This window comes from Meriones unguiculatus, chromosome 6 (assembly GCF_030254825.1).
Source record: "Meriones unguiculatus strain TT.TT164.6M chromosome 6, Bangor_MerUng_6.1, whole genome shotgun sequence".
Taxonomy (NCBI): domain Eukaryota; kingdom Metazoa; phylum Chordata; class Mammalia; order Rodentia; family Muridae; genus Meriones; species Meriones unguiculatus.
The window spans coordinates 69,739,888-69,760,894 of record NC_083354.1 but is presented as its reverse complement, the minus strand read 5'-3'; the positions used below and the strand labels follow the sequence as shown (position 1 = coordinate 69,760,894).

Here is a 21,007-nt window from a genome sequence, read left to right as displayed (position 1 = left end):
AAGTCCACTGATAGGGGAGGTTCTCCTCTCCTTTCTGATCTTAGTCTATCAGTTCACATCAAAAGTGGCTGCATTGTCCTCTACTATGGCCTGGTAAGGCTGCTCCCCCCCAGGGGGAGGTGATCAAAGAGCAGGCCAATCAGATTATGTCAGAGGCAGTCCCTCTTCACATTACTATGTAACCCAATTGGACTCTGAACTGCCCTGGGCTACCTCTGTGCAGGGGTTCTGGGTTGTCTCTATGAATAGTCCTTGGTTGGAGTATGAGTCTCTGGGAAGTTCCCTGTGTTCAAATTTTCTTGTTCTGTTGCTCTCCTTGTGGAGACCCTGTCCTCTCCAGCTCTTACTATTTCTTAGTTCTTACATAAAATTCCCTTCACTCTGCCCAACAGTTGCCCATCAGGCTCAGCATCTGCATTGAGTGCTGGAAGTCCTTGCTAGAACAATAAGACAGTTGAAGGAGATCAAGGGGATACAAATTGGAAAGGAAGAAGTCAAATTATCACTATTTGCAGATGATATGATAGTATACGTGAGTGACCCCAAAAACTCTACCAGGGAACTCCTACAGCTGATAAACACCTTCAGCAAAGTGGCCGGATACAAAATTAACTCAAAAAAATCAGTAGCCCTCCTGTATACAAAAGACAAAAGGGCTGAGAAAGAAATTAGGGAAACAACACCCTTCACAATAGCCACAAATGACATAAGGTACCTCGGAGTAACCCTAACCAAGGAAGTCAAAGACTTGTATGAAAAAAATTTCAGATCTCTGAAGAAAGAATTAGAAGAAGATATGAGAAGATGGAAAGATCTCCCATGCTCATGGCTTGGCAAGATTAACATAGTAAAAATGGCCATCTTACCAAAAGCAATCTACAGATTCAATGCAATGCCCATCAAATTACCAACACAATTCTTTACAGACCTGGAAAGAAAAATTCTCAACTTCATATGGAATAACAAGAAACCCAGAATTGCTAAAACAATCCTCTACAATAAAAAGATCTTCTGGAGGTATCTCCATCCCTGATCTTAAGTGTACTATAGAGCAACAGTTTTAAAAACTGCATGGTACTGGCATAGAAAGGGGTCTTTTCTAAGGCTGATACTCCAAACAAGGACCATACATGGAGATAGCCTAGGACCCCTGCACAGATGTAGCCCATGGCAGCTCAGTCTCTAAGTGGGTTTCCTAGTAAGGGGAGCAGGGGCTGTCTCTGACATGAACTCAGTGGCTGGCTCTTAGATCACCTCTGCCTGAGGGGGGAGCAGCCTTACCAGACCACAGAGGAAGACAATGCAGTAAGGTCTGATGAGACCTGATAGGCTAAGGTCAGATGGAAGGGTAGGAGGACCTCCGCTATCAGTGGACTTGGGGAGGGGAACAGAAGGAGATGGAGGGGGGCTATAGCTGGGACACAAAGTGAACAAACTGTAATCAATAAAAAATAAATTTAAAAATTGTATTATTATCATTTTTTTTTTATTTATTACTATTCACTTTGTATCCCATTTGTAGCCCCCTCAGTCATCTCCTCCCAGTTCTACCTTTCCTTTTTTCCTCCCCTATCCCTAGTCCACTGAAAGGGGAGTCCTCATCCCCTACTGTCTGACCCTAGTCTATAAGGTCCCTTCAGGACTGCCTGGATCCTCTTTCTCTCTAAGGGGAAGAGATAGTCTCTGACATGAACTCTTACACATTGTTTTTTAAGACAGGGTCTCTCACTGGAATCTGGTGCATTCTGTTTAGACAAGGCTTTCTGGTTATTGAGCACCAGAGAATTGCCCACTTCCACTTTTTCAACATTGGGTTTTCCTTTATGTGGGTTCTGGGGATTGAACTTAGGTTCTCATAGTTGTCTTCTGACTAAGCTATGGTCTCAGCCCCTATTTTACTTTTGGCTATAGTAAGATTCCTCCTCCCTAGATTTGTCAAAAAGAAAAGAAATGTAAGAAAAAAGATGAAAAATGATAATGAGTTTCAGGCTGGAGTGATGGCTCAGGGCTAAAGAGCACTGGTTCTTTATCTTCTTTCCAGAAGATCCAGGTAAGATTCCAAATAAAACATGGCAGCTAACAACTGTCTGTTCCTGGGGATCTGATGTCCTCTTCTGGCCTCTGAGGGTACTACATCAATGAATCTTACGACCAATATCTGAAAGAGTGTGTCATTGAAATGGTGGCCTTTTAATTTCTTTCTTTTTCAGTTTTTTGATACAGGGTTTCTCTGTGTAGCCTTGGCTATCCTGGACTCATTTTGTAGACCAGGCTGGCCTCAAATTCACAGAGATCCGCCTGCCTCTACCTTGGCCTTTTAATTTCCTCTGACATGTTTACTATACTGCTTTGTAGAGAAAACTCAAGTAACTTCCAAATGGCAATTACTTCATGTTTTCCCCTCAAAACTACTGAGAATGTCTAGGTTACAAAAGAATGCCTTGGGTGGGTGTGTGGGCTCATGATATCTTGTAATATGCAGAAGGTTGAGGCAGAAGCACTCTTAAATTTGAGGCCAGCATTGCTTGCATATTAAGATCCTGTCTCATTAACCTAGAACCTTTGCTCGGATGAAGCTCGAAGTAGCTCAATCACCAATTGGTTTCCCATAGTAAGGGGAACAGGGACTATTTCTGACATGAACTCAATGGCAGGCTCTTTGACCTCCCCACCCCCCAAGGGAGGAGCAGTCCTGCTAGGCCACAGAGGAGGACTTTGCAGCCAGCCCTGAAGATACCTGATAAAACAGGGTCAAATGAAGGGGGAGGAGGTCCTCCCCAATCCGTGGACTTGGAAAGGGGCAGGGAGGAGCTGAGGGAGGGAGGGTGGGATTGGGAGGGAATAAGGGAGAGGGATACAGCTGGGATACAGAGTTAATAAAATGTAACTAATAATAATAATAATAAAAAAGTTTCACACACACAAAAAAGATCCTGTCTCAAAAACCAAAGTATCTGTCACATGTATCATCATTAATATTCGACCCTTTGTGGAAATCACTTTAGACAATTAAAAATAAAATAAGATTTATGGAATGTTTTCTTTTGTGATATATAACATATGTGATAGATAATGGAAAAATAATTCCCTAAAATATGTACTGATTTTCTAATCTACATACAATATTGTCCATTCATAATTTTAGCAGGCTTTACAATCATTAGTACACGCAACCACTTTGGTTCTCACTTTAACATACCTTCATCTCCCCACCTCCATTTTTCTAGGAAAAGAACAGGAACCTAATCTGACAAGCATCATTACCTTTAAGTGATTCCCCACCACAGCATCATGTAAAGGCAAAATTCCATCTATATTTTCACAGTTCACAATTGCACCCGCTTTTAATAACTCCATAATTACATCCTCAAATCCCTTATTAGATGCTTCATGAAGGGGTGTCCAACCTGAAAAAGAGAAAAAGAAAACAATAATAAAGCTGCTCTATGCCTACCAAGATTCATGTAATATCATTAAGGGTGTCTTATGTTAGGAGACTCAATAATGCTACTGAAATACATGCCTAAGTGTTGGACTAGAGATAATTTTAAAAGTATTGCTTTTAAAATATATTTCCCAAGCTTCATTTTGGGAAAAAGTAATCTCTTCATAAACACTGTTGATTAAAGTGCCCAAACAGAAATGGGAGTGATGCTAATCATTTCAGCTTAGGTTTGGCCATAATATCTAACTCTCATAGCTCAGATTTGCACTGTTACATTTCTATTTAAGGTGGCGTCTGACTCAGTAAATCTTTGCATTTCCTCTTTAATTATTTACAAGAGATTATTTTATGTATAAGCAAAATGCCACAAATTTGATTTTTAGAACAGGTTTAGAATAAGAGAGAAAGAACAGGAAAGAGGGAGTCACATAAAGGGAGCAGAGAGGGAGAATGGACAGAAAGTTGGGAACATTTTGCATTTCTCCCAAGTCAGGGAATGGGTTTAAGGCTTCCAAGGAAAAGTCCAACTTACTCCCTTTACTCCTAACTCTGTACACCCTTCTGAATGTTCTTAGTTGTAAGAACTGTTTCAAAGGTGACAGTTGCTGAAACAGTGACAAATCTTATTCATCAAACTAAAAATGGTATAAAAATACAGTTCAAAGTTAGTTTAGTATCAGCCAACATCAAAATTGGGGCAAAGGGAAAAAAAATCAGTATTTCAGTGAGTTCAAATTGAAAACAATTAAAAGAACCCGAACCTGCATAATCTTTTAGATTCACATCTGCTCCAGATTCTATTAGAACTTTCACTAGGGAAAGATTTCCTCTTCTGGAAGCCACATGGAGCTTGCTTTCTCCTTTGGCATTCCTCTTATTGATTCCAGCTGTGTTCACTTCTGTAATTGTAACAAGCAAATCTGAGCAAAATGCTCACTGTTATAAAGGACCTTAGAAAATACAGATCTACTTCCTGATAATACTCTAAACAGGATGCTACACAAAATATGTCATATTACTTTTTTTAAGGAAGAGAGAGAATGTTTATTTTAGGTCAAAATTCTAGGTAAGAGACCTTCACCATGGGGAAGTCACAGGAACAGGAGTTTGAGATAGCTTAAGATCTTGCAAGCTGATTATATTTAAGTATACAGAAGGTATATAATAGATAACTCCTGAAAACACTGAAAGTTTTCATGATTCAATTGATAACTGCCTACTGGATACCATATATTCCTTTACTCGATGCCTCATTTAAGGTGTTTATAAACAGGAGACACATCTGTTACTTTTCAGAGTTAGTTCACAGCAGGTGAGAATTTCTTTTTAAAGCGGTGTCATAATTTCTTGGGCATAATTAGTGGACTGGAAAAATTCTTTACTGCTTTTGGTTTAAGTCGCATCTTGAGAGGAAAGAATAGAGGTTTGCATTCATTCAGGCAAATACTCGGCTGAACACTTGGTTTAATTCCACATTCACCTCACTCTCAGCAGTCCTTCAACAATGGGGTAATTCTTTCTCTTCTTTTTTCTTCCCAAGAGAGGGTTTCTCTGTATAGCCTTGGCTGTCCTGGACTCGCTGGCCTCAAACCCACAGAGATCTGCCTGCCTGTCCTGCAAGTGCTGGGATTACAGATGTGTGCCACTGTGCCTGGCAAATTTTTCCTTAAGACAACCAAATTCTGGTATTATGGAAACTCCTTCAGGTTGCATGTACTAGTGCATGCCTGGAATCCCAGCACTCAGTTGGGAGACTGAGGCAGGAGAATATTGAGTTCTAGGTGAAACTATCGCAAAAATAAAACGGAATTCCTCTTTCTACAGCTGTTTCTCAATGCGCATGTTCCTACCACATATGGTGCCAAGTAGCAAACTGGTCTTTTGGGTTGTTTTTCTTTCATAGTACACAAAATCATTTTCCAAAGAGTCCCTTTACTAAAAGTCTGTTCTTTTCAGAGAGATTAAGTTGGAACTAAAAACAATGAACAAACCATGGTTTTTCCTCATTTCTTCCTCATACTCTGCTACATTACAGTGATGGGTATTTTTTTTTTAACTATAAAAGAAAATACAGAAGGAAAGAAAAGAGGATAGACTTGAACAAATTTGGGGCAGGGGAGCTGAAAAGTCACTGTTGAAGAGTGAACTGCTTTAGCAGACTGTGGGATGTTCAAATTCAAGTGCCTGCAAAGAGAATCATGGAAAAAAAAAGCCTATCTGATCCCACGCAGCCAGTACCTGGGGCCATTGATTGCCATGGAAGAAACGTGTAGACACAGAAAAACTGACTGACAGCTGACAGAATAAAGTGGGAACTCTGAGCTCCCTTCTCCAACTATGAACTGAATGGCAACCATTCACTTTATCTTATACTCCCACCCAAAATCCAGGAACCTAGAGGTTCATTTTCTGCACGAAGCACCTCACAGAAGATGAAGACTGAAGCAAAACAGAGGGTAAGAAACGAAAGGACATTCTTTACGCCAGCAGCATGAGTACTGACTACAAAGGCAGGCTCTTCAGCTCCAACCTGCTCTAAAGACCAAACCCTAAAACCCCTTAAGAACCCCCAACTTCTGATGTTTGTGGTTTTATGTAACCCTCTCTCTCTTGAATAATTTTCTCCTCACCAAAATACTTCAATATTGAATGTACTTAACTTCTCCGATTAGGTCACTGAAGATTGTAATTGGAACTGAAGCCTTCAGTACAATCACATTCAAAGAACTGAATTCTGCAATCACATGATCTTAAAGTCCTTCCTTCAGGTGAGGAAGTCCAGCTTTCAGGTGAGAGCTAGTTCCAAAGAGCACCTCTACTGAAGCCTATTAAAGTTACTGTCGAAGGACTCAGTGAAGTGGTGCTCAATTCCTAATCTATGGAAGACAAATGTGTGTCTTTAAAGAACTATTAAATTTGTGATCATGTTCTTATCAACAGAGGCAACTAGTACACTTAACTGAAGCAGACTCTGAGGCAGGACCAGGCAATCAACAGTTAACAAGCTGGCCACATGATTCTGATACAAGCTATAGTTAGAGAACCACTGCATTAAGGATGAGACCCTTCCTGCCCTATTTGCTAAATATCAGCAACCAAATATGTAACTATGGTAACAGACCAAAGACTATTGTCTATAAAATGGATTTTGAGTGACTTCAAAGCTATTTTCGCATGTGTGTGTACTGCATTCATGCTGGTGTGCACATGTACACACTGTGGACATGCCTACTACTGTAGAGCAAACACTGAGTGTTTGTCTCTAACAGTTTTTGCCTTATTGCCTTGACAGGGTTTCTCAGCAAAACAGAAGTTTGCCATTGCATCATCTGGCTGACCAGTAGATTCTTGGGATCTGCTATCTCCACGCCTAATGCTAGGGTTATAGACAAGTGCAGTCATGCTCAGCTTTTTACACTGGTGCTGGTGCTTCCAACTCAGGCGTGCCTGCTTGCAATGCATGTGCTTTAACCCACTGAGTCATAGCCCGGTCAGCCCTTTCACAGATATTTTCTAATGACATCCAGACAAAAAGCAAACATACTCCTTTTTGTGTATTCACAATTCTTTATTGAAAAATACAAAGAGAAAGGTAGAGGGTATCCAAAGAGACAGAGACAAAATTGTTAAGTATAAAGCACTTAAGGTAGTGGGCATGCAAACTAAAAATCTCAACTGAAAAATCTCCCAATAGTTCTTAATGTAGACTGTACGAATCCTAGTACGTTGTTCTTGGTGTGTACAGATGTAGCAAAGAAGGTATCAACTAGCTGTGATGCCTATGGGCTACAACAATGACCAGAAAGGTAGAATATCCTCAAAGGTGCAATAGTGGGACTTATACTCTGGTAGTAACCAAAAGCTGTCTAACTGGACTCAATAGGAGGGATTTATTTATATCTAGAACTGTAAGCCTAGACAAGGACCCATGACTGGTATGGTCATGAACCTAGGGGAGAACCTACTACTGCCACTTTCTCAAACCAGTATAAACCTTCTTTATTCTTAACATGTAACCTTATACTCATAGGTTAGTGTAGCTCTCATTTCTCATCAGAGATGCTTCTTTTTGCAGCAGACAGAGACTATTATAGAAAACCTTGAATGGTCAGAATACAGAGAACCAATGGCACATCTACAATACAACCCTAAAATCTAAGGTCCAGGGAACTGCATAGAAGAAGAAAGACTGCAAGAGCCAGAGGACTCTGCTGTGACATTATATCATCTATATACGACAAGGAAGCTGCAGCCACGAAATCTCAACAATATGATTGCTTAAACAAGATGCAAATGAGAACACAACATAACAACACTGATAAGGGAAATTTCACAAGGTCCCACCCCCTAAGTGAAGAGCTACAGGAAAGCAGTGACTACTGAGAGAGGAAGAATTAGTCTTCCCAAGGGATAAATAGATACTGATTATCTAATATCAAGTGGTCATCCCTAAAAACATATACATACAAGCAATACTAGGTGGTCGCACCAGGATGTATTTTTATATTTATTTGCCAGCTTGAGGCTACATGAACTGCTTAACTTTATCTTCTAGGTTTCTCAAGTGCCCCTCCATCTCTCTCTTATAAAGAAACAATTCATTAAATTTATGGTTCCTCTAGATAATTCAGAATAGTTCTACCTTAAAGAGCTTAATTGGATTATTTATGTAAATATTCTTTTCAAAGAAGATAATAATATTCACTCTTTTACCACAGAGGTGTTATTCACAAGTTCCAGAGACTAGGAAGTAGACTCATTACGGAAGAACCACCATTCAATCCCGTCTAGGAAGAATGCCCATAAAGGTCTTCAGTTTACATAAAGAGGGAAAATAAGAGAAGGCTCACAAAGGAAATGCCTTGTCCAGCACCTTCCCTACCTCATAACAACATATGAATTGACTTTTCAGTGCTCAATATTTAACTTAAGGTGTCTAGGCTGTTGCTCACCACAGGGTTAGTTCTAAAACCACTAAAAAATGGTTACTTTGTCAGACCCAAAAACACTGCGCCCTTACTTCTTTAATATTCCCTAAATTAAAAGGGTGAAATGGGTGTGTCTTAAGAATCTGAGACATTACATATTGCTAGATCTTCCGCTCAATCTTCTTGTTTTTGTTGTTTGGTTTTGTTTTTAGACAGGGTTTCTCTATATAGCCTTGGCTATCCTGGACTGGCTCTGTAGACCACGCTGGCCTCGAACTCAAAGAGATCCACTTACCTCTGCCTCCCCGAGTGCTGGGATGACAGGCGTGCGCCACTGCACCTGGCTTCCACTAACTGTTCTTGCTATCTGGGCTGTTTATCTACTCTAATGTAACAACTGAAAGCCACAGTCAGCAATATGACAAACACGTATCTGGAGACCACCAGATATTCTCAAGTGGATCTTTAACAACAGTGGCTGAAATAATCTCATAGCTCCAGCATAAAAATCAAGCAGAACCCCCACCAGTTTAATTAAACATTTAAGAATTCTTTGAAATAAAGCAAATAATGGAGCTTAATTACAAAACTTTGACACAAATATTTATACAAACCTTGGCTGCAGTGAGCTTTCAGAGAACTTTTTGTTTTTCTGAAATTCTGGTCTTTTCTGTGTTCTTGTGTATCACAAAGCATTTGAGTTCCACAGTCCATCTTTTCTTTTTTCTCCTTACAATATTTTACATTTTTTTCAGCTCTACTGGCATTATTAGTTACATCTTCATCTGAAACACAACCATTTATATTATTAGTCTTATAGTTACACGACAAGAAAATAAAACTGTTCTTCCAGTTTCTGTTTCAATGAGAGGTACCAATTTTCTGCTTTACAAATGACATTATGGTTTGGATACTAAATATGAATAGTAAATTAGTTTGAATAGTAAATTGGTGCCATATTAAAAAGATATAAAAACTGGTAGACATATTCACTAGCTTTCACTGATAGTTTAGTAACTTTTGTAATAACTGTTTGACTTTCAAAGTTACTAGGCATGTCTGGCTAGCTCACACAATAGAACAAATCAGGCCTCTTAATTGCAAATCAAGCACAAATACCTTACTGAGCTTCTCAGCTTCCTAAATCATGAACCCCATGATGGCCTATGCTTTTCAGCTGGGCCACAGGGTAAGTAAAATTCAGTTGTGAATTTCTACAGGAGGAAACCTGTAAGAAATGTACAAATTGAGAAATACTAATACCTGATTTGTGAGGTTTTTCCTTTCCTTGATTAAGTTGTAAGGCATTGGCCGATTCTTTATTCACATTCTCAGGGGAATGAAAATCTGAATTATTCATTATCCCTGGGAGGTCTGGTTTCCTTTTCTCAGCTTTAGTTATTTCTATTACTTGAGAATGAACGGCTGTGGGTAAAGGGCTATCTGAAGAACTTGGCATTTGGCCTTTCACGGTATAATCCCTTTCTGTGTCTTGCTTCTTTTCCACATTTTGTGTATCAGCTTGATTTACTAAAAGAGTTGGGACATTTTCCTGGAATGCTTTTAATAGCTCCACTTCAACACTCAATGGTGAAACTTTCTGTGTTGAAGGCAGTCTTGTACAAGGCATAGAACTTTGCTCAGTATTGTCAGAGGAGTGATCAAAAGAAGTTCCATATGTACAATTTTTATTAACTGGAATATGTTTTTCAGAAATTAGTGTATTATTTGAATCACAAGAATTAACAGCTTCCCTTTGTGGTTGTGTAGTTAGGCCACCTACTTTTAGCTCATTTTCCTGTGAAAAATAGTTTTTAGAAGATAAGTGTTGAGAATCCACTTCTTCTCTCTCTGTCAAGCGTTCTTCATGATGACAGGGGTCTGTGCCCTCTTTTTGAGATCTTACAGACTTGTCAGAGCTGTGGCAATCACTATCACTGTCACTGGCAGCAGAGTGTCCCTTTATGAAGGAGAGGAAAGAATTCTCCCATTTATTACTGCTCTTGTCTTTCTCATCGGAGCTATTGTTTTCAGGGGACTTACATGGGCTCCTGCTTTGTTCTTGGTTAGTGTGAGGTTGTTGAACTGTAGTTACATGTAGTGATTTTATTTCTTTATATGATGAAAGTTCAGAGAAGGAAGCAGTTTTAGTTTGATCAACGGACTCTAATTCCAAGAACTGCATTTCTCGACTATCTGATAAATCCAGGATTTGTGTATTTGACTTTTTAAAAACCTCACTGTTACAAAACCCATTTTTCAAGCTTCGTAGAGTTGGGGTAGAAAGTTCACATGATTCTTCTGGAAGGTCATAAAGAGTCTGGACAGTATGCTGCTGCTGAGCAACTAATTTATTCACTCTCCCAAAAGAAGAAATAGCTATTGCCTGGCTTAAATTGCAGTCTGTATCATGTACTTGAGTCCTTATATGTTGCATATTTGTTTGTCCTTTATTTTCAGACACACTAGTTCTGCTATCTTTCACATTGTGCAGATTATTTCTTCTAAGTTCTGTAGAGTCTACTTGGTTAACAGTTGATTGCCTAGGCTTGGAATCACCAAATTTTGTGGTATTGGAATTTTTCTGGCAATGTTCATGTACATATTCTTTATTTTCAAGTAAACTGTTGCTTCCTTTATTGAATTCTACATGTCTTGGTTCCTGTCCATTAATTTTTTCATCAAAAATAGACTCAGTGTAATTATTAAAACTTAATTTTGGTTTCTATAAAAAACAAACAAACAACCTGGTTAGCTTTAATTTCACATGTAGATCTATAGTTGAGCATGATTCTACATCAGACACTGTAAAGGCAGTGTTACAGGACTATATCCTTCCAACTGTCACATAGCGAGCTAAGATTACAGAAGTCTCTTCCTTTGCCATCTTGAAAAAACATAGGCTGGGCAGTTGAAGATGGGATTTAAATGCTAAAAGACAGATGACTTCTAAAATGGTTTCTCTGGAAACCTGACTGTGGGATGCTAAGATTGAAACCAGAACACTGCTTCTTACTGGACATGACTTTAACACCCGGTGAAGAGTAACCTCCCACAATGTAAAATTGGACTCACAACTGTAATTCTTGTATTACACTTAAATCAGATAAAATTTTGACATGGTTGATAAATTCCAGGACCCATAAAGAACAACAGAAAGAAAATGACTTACAATACATTTCCCCTAGTATGCCATGTATGTGGCTACACTTACTTAACTAAGTAAGTAAATTACTTAACGAGTTAAGTAGTTACTTCATTACTTGACTAAGAGGCTGGAATCTTCTGCTAGCTCATGCAATTATTCCAAAGTGTCTTACACTAAAGGTGAAGTCACTAACCTAAGTATGCTTCACCAGTCTTTCTTTCCCTCTGGTAACCTGTAAGAATAACGAGCAGGTACAGACCTTCACAACTGTTCATTACTAAATACAGATATACCTTGTACTGGAATACATCTTCTACGTATGCTGGGCCAGCGCTCCTCCTCCCGTGAGCTACAGATAAAAGACAAAAACAGAAGGAAGTAGCTTCCAGTAGTTAGATCTGAAAGTCTTTGGCCATGAAAAACACTAGAGGGTGGGCCAGCAAAATGGGCCAGCGGGTTTGCACACAGGCCTGATGTCTTGAATTCAATCCTTGGATCCCACAGGTGCCAGAAGAGAACTAACTCCCCAGAGTTGTCCTCTGCCTTCCACATATCCACCTGGCATTCTCACTCCTGTACTTATGTACATGAACAGACAAACACATATGCACACTCAAAATAAATAAAAATTTTGACTAGAGGGGACATGTGAAATCATGTAAATGTTTTATATTAAAGTTGGCACATACATAGCTACACCATATCCACATTTATTACAAGCTAAGTGTTATTCTGAACAATAATATTTCTATTAGAAGAGTAAACAGATCTGACAAAATAACTATTAATAAAGATGGGCACAGAGTATCATGGGCTGGCAAGATGGCTCAGTGAACTTGTTGCCCAGCTTGATACGCTGAGTTCCATGCCTGGGTCTCACAAGGTGGAAGGAGAGAACTGACTCCTACAAGCTGTCCTCTGGCCTCTAGACACATGCCATGGTGCACACACATATCCATGCATGCATGCATGTGTACTGTGTGAACACACACACACACACACACACACACACACACACACAAAGAATACATAGCAAAACCATATTTATAGACTACATAGTAAAACTAAAAAAAAAAAGGCAATTTGGCCAAAGGGAATGTAAATTACCCAAAATTATCCAATTAATAAAATCTGTCAGAATGAGTTAAAACTCATTAAAGTTGATGTATATCCTAAGATAGAAATCAGCAAATATGTTTCATAGTGTGAATGTTCTTGATTCCTCATCCTTATAATTTTAAAAAACAACATTCTTCAGGGATGGACTACAGCTTAGGGGAAGAGGGTTTACCCAGCTTAAGTTTGATCCATAGCATTTCAAAGCAAAACAAAAAAATAAAGTCCTCTTTAACTGAAATTTAAAATAAAGTGTCTTGCACAAGTACATCTCCCTCTCTTCTTTTTTTGTTTGTTTTCAATTCAGGGTTTCTCTTTGGCTGTCCTGGACTCACTCTGTAGAACAGACTAGCCTCAAACTCACAGAGATCTGCCTGCCTCTGCCTCCTGGGGTTCTGGGATTAATGGTGTGTGCCACCACAGATAAATCCTGTTTCAAAAAACCAAAAAGAAAGAAATATTGTTGGGAAGACAGCAGCAATTTGTAAAATATTTCTTGTTTGCTTGTTTTTGAGACAGAATCTCTCTAATATAACCCTGGCTGTTCTGGTACTCAGTATGTAGACCACACACAGGCCTCAAACTCAGAGCCTGCCTCTGCCTCCCAGGTGTTGGGATTAAAGTTGTGCACCACCACACCTGGCCTGCAAAAGGGTTTCTAATTATTAACAACGCCACAGCTGGAAGAAAAGCAGGATCTTTTTTTTGGGGGGGGTCCTTTTCTTAGGTACAACTGCAAACAAGAAGTTTTAATAAAAAGATTGGAACAAAGACATTACTGATTGTATTTTCTCAAAACTTGTAGGAGAAACTAATTCAGTTTCCACAATTCTAAATTCAGTTTCTATAAATTCTATCAACACGACCAATAACTACAACAGAGTGGTTCAATCTTAAATGATGGGTGATATATTTATGTTTAGGAATATTATTTCATAAGGAGATTCCCATAAATAATCTTTGGCTTCATCCAAAGCACATGTTCCATGGTCATTTTTAAATAATGAATCAACTCCATTCAGAAGATTTAATTCTGCCACATAGAAAAATATTGTTCATATAAAGGAGCCCAGACAAAGATACATTATTGTAAATGTGTGCTAGCACATAACTCTAAACAACACCAAACATTCACTTCAACAACACTGGGGTTATCTATAAAATCTTTGCCAAGAATAATCAGTAATTGCCACTGAGTCACAATTTGTATACCTAGAGACCATTTCTCTTACAAAAGAACTAAAAAGAAACAAGAAAAAGGGAGAGACAAGAAGAAAGAAAAGAAAAGCAGGTAAAAGAAGTGACATGTTGTAACGAGAACGCCACCTTCTGTCTTCCTCACTCAAGCCCACAACTTTGGGCTAACCATGATACAGCCAACAGAAAATGGTTTCCTAAGGTTGGACGTATCTTCAGCAAAGCCATAATCCTCTAACACAGTGCCTATAGTTTCTAAGATAAACGATGGATAGTAGATTCATAGTCTTGCTTAGTACTTTCACTTACTAGAATGGAATAAATGTATCTGATTTTAAACAGTTGTATTACCAGGCAGGCAACTATGATTAACTCTGGGATTTTCCTACCTTGTGATGATTTTGAATGAGTCCAAGAAGCTATACTGGCTTCCTATTGGACTGAACATCACTGTGTGGCACTTTATAGAAGAAACATTCTTTGAGAACCTTCAAATCACCGTATGAAAAGCGCTTTAAAGGAGTACACACTGAAAACATACGACATAACAAAAACATGCTCTATATGCTTATATACAAATAGTATGTTAAAATGGCACTTTTTGTAATCTCAGCTACTCAGGAAGCTGAGATAGGAAGAGCCCTTGAGCCTAGAAGCTGAAGGCCAGCCTGAACAATAATATTAAGACTGTATTTCAAATTAAAAATAAAAATGTCACCAAAGAAAGTGTAAAATGGCTTCCACCACATTGGTCATAATGGCAAATATCACAAGGTAAATTTATTACAAATTCTGAGTTTTTATTAGTACATGAACTGAAACTTACTTTCCTATTTTGTGGTACCAAAGACTGTCCATGTTTACAAATACTGTGTGTGTCCTATAAACAAAAGCAGTGAAGTACCTTGTAATGTCTATTCATCACAACATCATAGAGGAGAGTAATCTGATACTTTCCTTTGACATTCACATCTGCTCCACCCATTAATAGTTCACTTACTGTCTGATAATATCCTCCTACACTAGCTTCATGAAGTGGCTCTCCAACCTATTATACCAAAAAAGATTTTTATTTTACATCTTAATAATATTTCAAGCCTTCTCTTAAAAAAAAAAAACAACAATTCCAGGAGCTAGAGAGATGGCTCAGCTGTCAGCACATACAGTTTTCTTTTTTTTACAATGTATTTACCCACCCTCATCTCCTCCTGGTCTCACCCTCCCTTCTTCTTCCCCCTTCCCTCTCTCTCCTAGAACACTGATAGGGGATGTCCTCCTCCCTTACTATGTGACCTAGCCTATCAGGTTCATCAGGTCTGTCTGAATCTGCTTCCTCTGTGGGCAGGCTAGGCTGCCCAGCCAAGGAAGAAGTGATCAAAGAGCAGGCAACCAAGTTCATGTCAGAGACTGCCCGTGCTCCCCTTACTAGGGAACCTACATGGAAACTGAGCTGCTAGGATAAAAATCTACAGACCTAAAGAAACTAAACAACAAGGACTCTAGGGAAGATGCTTAATTCTCATTCAGAAAGGCAAACAGGACAGATACCATAAGTGGTAGAAAAGATGGAACAGGACAGGACAGCTTACCACAGATGTCCTCTAAAAGACTACCCAGAAGGGGATCAAAGAAGATGCTGAGGCTCACAGCCAAACTTTGGGCAGAGTGCAGGGAGTCTTATGGAAAAAGAGGGAAATAGAAAGAACCGGAAGGGACAGGAGCTCCACAAGGAGACCAACAAATCCAAAAAATCTGGGCCCAGAGTAGACTGCAAAGACTGATGCATCAACCAAGGACCATGCATAGAGAGGACCTAGACCCCCTGCACGTATTATTCTTGCAGGAAACCTGGGTATGTTACCCAAAACTCACACTGGGTAGCTCACAACTACTTATAATTCCAGTTGTAGGGGATCTAGTGGCCTCATCTGGTCTTTATGGGCATTTACATTTATTTCTGTGTTACCCTTAACACAGAAATAAACACACACACACACATACACACATAATTAAAACTAATAATTATTTCAAAGCTCTCTAATTTTAGATGCTTTCTTTAAAAGTATTATGATAAAAGTATTTTATATTATTTACTGGATTCAAGAATAGTTGGAAATGTAGCTCAGTTTATAGCGTGTGCCTAGCATGCATTAGGACCTGGGTTCAAGCTCTTTTACTACATAAAGCCAAACATGGTTGTATATGCTTGGAATCCATGCACATGGAAAGTAAAGACAAAAGAATATAAAGTTTCAAAGTCATCCTCTGAAACATAACAAGAGCTATGTGAAACTCTGTCTTAAAAAAAAAAGATGAAGAAAAGAAGTGAAGAGGAAAAACAAATTCTTAACCTTGCTATGGCAAAATACAAAAACGAGACAAATATTTTAATGACATGTGTACGTATGTCTCTAAGTGGGTATGGACATATGAATGTAACGCCGATGGAGATCAAAGGTAATAGATGGTAGTTTTGAACTGCCTGGGGGGTGCTGAGAACTGAACTTAGGTCATTATGAACTCTCAACTGTTGAGTCACCTCTCCAACCCAAGAAGGCAAATATTTTAAAGCATTCTTAATTTTCCAAAATAAGAAACAATCCTTATAGGGCATTTATCAACTAACTGAGACTGGTTACAAGCTACTTTCTGCAGAAAAATAGGAAAAAAAAAATTTATTTCTAATTCAAGGTATAATCATTAAAATAGCTCAGCCAGAATATCACATGTGTGTGAGTAAAGTGGTACAAAAGAGGGAACAGGACAGGAGCTTACCAAAGATGTCCTCTAAAAGACTCTACCTAGCAGGGGATCGAAGCAGATGCTGAGGCTCACAGCCAAACTGCTGGCAGAGCTCAGTATAAGCTGTTTACTTATAAAACAGCTATTTATATTTACAGTAATTCAAGTAGCAAACAACATACAATGTCCTTATATAAATATCTTCTTTGTTAGTGAGAGGTAATAGTATGTTGTTGATAATTATTAAATTCTAATAAGTTATGTGATAGATTTAATAAAATCCAAAAAAATGTTAAAATAATTTTTAACTTACAATTTAGGTCTCAATCTAGCATTGAAATTTTTAGACTGGAAATTACATTTTTGTTGAATTTTCTGCCCACAACCTCTTGGACTGATGAGAGATTTCTTATTTCAGTAACAACCATTAAAAATGTTTGCAGGACAGGAACTCCACAAGGAGAGCAACAGAACAAGAAAATTTGAACATAGGGAACTTCCCAGAGACTCATACTCCAACCAAGGACTATTCATGGAGATAACCTAGAACCCTGACAATGCAGCCACTTATCTGATGAGAACTGATAGACTAAGATCAGAAAGAAGGAGAGGAGGACCTGCCCTATCAGTGGACTTGGGGAGGGGCATGCAAGCAGAAAGGGGGGGAGGGGGGGAGCAGGAGGGGAGGAGGGAGGGGGATACAAAATGAATAAAGTGTAATTAATAAAAGTTAAATAAAAAAATTAAAAAAAAGTTTGCAAATATTCTCCAATGTTCTATCAAGGGGAAAGTCAACTCAACTGAGAAACTATTAATACAAACATCATGAAAGTAATTCCCCTTAAACCACCAACTATGGAGCCTTAAAAAAAGAAATAAAGAATATCAAACCAGTAAGTATATTACTTGTAAATTTTTCCTCTACAAAGATACAAAAAAAAAATCAGTTGGTTCTTTGAGAAAAACAGTAAGATTGATAGCCCTTAATTAAAATTAACTAAAAGGCAAATACAGAATATCCAAATTAACAAAATTAGAAACAAAAGGGAGACATAACAACAAACACCAAGCAAATCCAGAGAATCGTAACTTTAAAAATCTGAATTCCACTAAGTTGGAACATCTAAAACAAATAATTTTCTTACTAAATACCACTTACTAAAGTTAGGTCAAGCAATTTAAACAGACTTATAATCCCTAGTAAAATAAAAGCAGTCATTAAATGTCTCCTAACTAAAAGAACTCAGGTTTTCATCCAGAATTCTACCAGACTTTCAAAGAAGAGTTAATGCTAATTCTCCTCAAATTATTCCACAAAATAGAAACAGAAGGAACAATGGCAATTCATTTTATGAGGTCACAGTATACCCTGATATCTAAACCACATACATAAAGACCCAACAAAGAAAGGAATTAGAGATCAATTTTCCTTGTAAACATAGATGCAAAATACACAATAAAATATGTGCATACCGAATACAAAAACACTGAAATAGGAGATATCTCTTCAGTTCAGGAGGCTAAGGCCAGAAAAGTCAACAAAAATGAAATTTCCAGCCTAAAAATTTCACTGCTAAATTGAGACCTAAATTGTAAGGTCACACAGGCTTCATCCTAGAGATACAGGGATGGTTCAACATACAAAAATTGATAAGTGTAATCCACCACATAAACAAACAGAAATACAAAAACCACATGATCATCTCATTAGATGCAGAAAGGCCTGTGACAAAATCCAACATCCCTTCATAATAAAAAGTCCTGGAGAGATTAGGGATCCAAGGGTATCCCTAATTAAGGATACTTCAACATAATAAGGCAGGTTACAGCAAGCCCATACCCAATGCCAATTTAGATGGAAACTCAAAAATAATTCCAATTAAACTAAGACAAGTTTTTCCACTTTTTCTATACCTATTCAATATAATACTTGAAGTTTAGCTAGAGCAATAAGACAACTGAAGAAGATCAAGAGCATACAAACTGGAAAAGAAGTCAAAGTATCTTTATTTATAGATGATACACAACTGATTCCCCAAAATTCCAGAAACTCCTACATCTGATAAACACTTTCAGCAAAGTAGCTGGATTAAAAAAAAAATTAACTCACAAAAATCAATAGGCCTCCTATTTACAAATGACAAATGGCACTGTGCGCCTTTCAGTTCCTGAGAAACTGAGGCACTACCTTAGGCAGTGAAGCATCCAGGTCGCTCTGTTTCTCTGTGTTCCCAGAAGTCAATCCTAGCAATCAGCATTACATTCTGTTTCTGATAAGGGCATAAAAAGTCTGATTGTTTGCAATAAGCTTGTCACAGCCACAGTCTTGCTATGACACCTACAGCCTGTGCCTGGTTGTGATTTATCTCTCAATGGCCATATCAGTTAACCTTGACCTAGTAAATAAACACTGGCTCTTACAGTAGTACACTGACACAAACGAATATTATTTAGCTATTTTAAAAATGACATCATGAAATTTTACGGCAAATGGATGGAACTAGAAAAAAAATCATCCTGATCCCGACCCAGAAAGACAAATATGGTATACACTTGCTTATATGTGGATATTAACCTTTAAGTCAATGATAGCCAAACTACAATCTGTAGAACCATAGAGGGTAGTTATAGAACAAGGGACCAGAAGCAACAGATGAATCTAGTTAGGGAAGGGAAATGGAACAGATAATCAAAGAAGGATCTGACGGGAGGGGGGGGAGAAAGGGGGAGGAGGTTTAGGGAGAAAATAAATAGAAAGTTAGCTAAAATTAAGGGCAATTGAGGGGAAGTATGGAAAGCTAACACAGCAGAAACTTCCTAAACTATGTAACATATATTAAGGCAATCTAAATCAAATCACCAAATAATGGGGAAGAGAGACTCTCAACTGGCCATTTCTTGTCACCAAACAAAGCTTCCAGTACCAGAATTTGATCACATCACATTGAGCTGTAGGCCAAATGTCTCATGGAAATCCCCAAACAACCCAGGCAATTTCCAAAACAGTACATTGTTGTCCACCATCTGACAGCAAGGCCCCATTGCTAAAGACAACACATACACAATGCATTGAACGAGGAGATGTCAAATTGGTGCTTACACAGAACCTTCACTCCTATGGGCTAGTATCTTTGGTACAGGAAGGTACTCTGTATCCTACTAAAGGAGAAAAGAGACACCAACCCAGCTACAAACCCTTTAATCTGTAGTGGTGCCCTGCCTGCAAGATATGCCAGGGCAATGCTAGCATAAGCAAGAATATCTTAGTAGCACATACTTGCAGGAGTAACCAACCAATACCTCATTTGACTTAAGGCCACTTCACAAGGCAGAATCCTGCTGGTAGACAGCCCAGGGACCTAGGGTAAACACCAAACACTACTGGTCTAAACAAAGACAAAATGTATAATAAAACGATTCCTAAAGATATTCCATTACACTCAGATCAGTGACTTGCTCATCATCAGAGAAGCTTCCTCCTGCAGCAGATGGTAACAAATACGCAGACACACAGCCAGACATAACATAGACAGCAAAAGAACCTAGAACACTCAGCCTTAAATTGGATGTTGCCAACAAATCCCTCCACGAGCTCAGGGAACTCCATGGAAGAAGAGGCAGAAAGATTTTAAGAACCAGGAGAACTGGGCCCTCTTAATCAACATGAGCAAAGCAAAGCAAAACCACAAAGACTGAAGCAGCATGCACAGGTCTGCACCAGGTATATATTATGTATATATTATGACTTCCTGTTTAGTGTTCTTATCCAATTCCTAAGTGTGTGAATGAGTGCGTTTCTGATTTTTGTGGCTTCTCTTGAACTCTTTTCCTTCTGTTGGTTTGTCCTGTCCAACTTCAAGGTGATAGCTGATTTTTACTATCATGCTTTACTTTGTCATATTTTAGTATTGTCTCTTAGAAGCCTGTTCCTTTCTAATAAGAGACAGAAAGGGACTGGAATCAGATGGGAGAGGGTAGGGAGAAACTGGGAGGAGGAGAGAAGGGTTAACCACCATCAGGTTATATTATGTGAAAAAAAAAATATCTATTTTTAATACAAGGGAGGAAAAGAATATGCAAGTAAGTAAATACTGCTTATAGATTTTACCCTAAAAAGTTCCTTGAAACACATATGGTTGTTTAAAAGAACAATTATAAAATTATCCTTTGATATTTGAACTATACAGATGTGATAAATAGCTATATCATAAGGGCTGAGGAAAATGAACCTGTATATAATTAATGCCCTTATATTTTATATAAGCTATAACAATATTAGCTCTAAGAAAACTACAGAACATTACAGGTATAAGTTATTACTATACTACCCACTAAAAACAACAGAAAAGAAACAAGCAGATTAAGAACACAGGAATAATGAGAACAGTAATCCTAACCCCTTTCTTATATTAAGTAAAAAATGCTTATATT

The 21,007-nt window shown here is 38.3% G+C and overlaps 1 protein-coding gene across 1 annotated transcript in view; it reads right to left on the bottom strand.

The window, feature by feature from the left end:
• Positions 1–21,007, bottom strand: part of Ankrd31 (ankyrin repeat domain 31) — a 151,295-nt gene that overhangs the window by 79,050 nt on the left and 51,238 nt on the right. Inside the window, 4 exon segments of the mRNA XM_060386149.1 lie at positions 3,265–3,407; positions 8,988–9,158; positions 9,637–11,098; positions 11,815–11,870. Of these exon segments, the coding sequence (XP_060242132.1) occupies positions 3,265–3,407; positions 8,988–9,158; positions 9,637–11,098; positions 11,815–11,870 (1,832 nt within the window).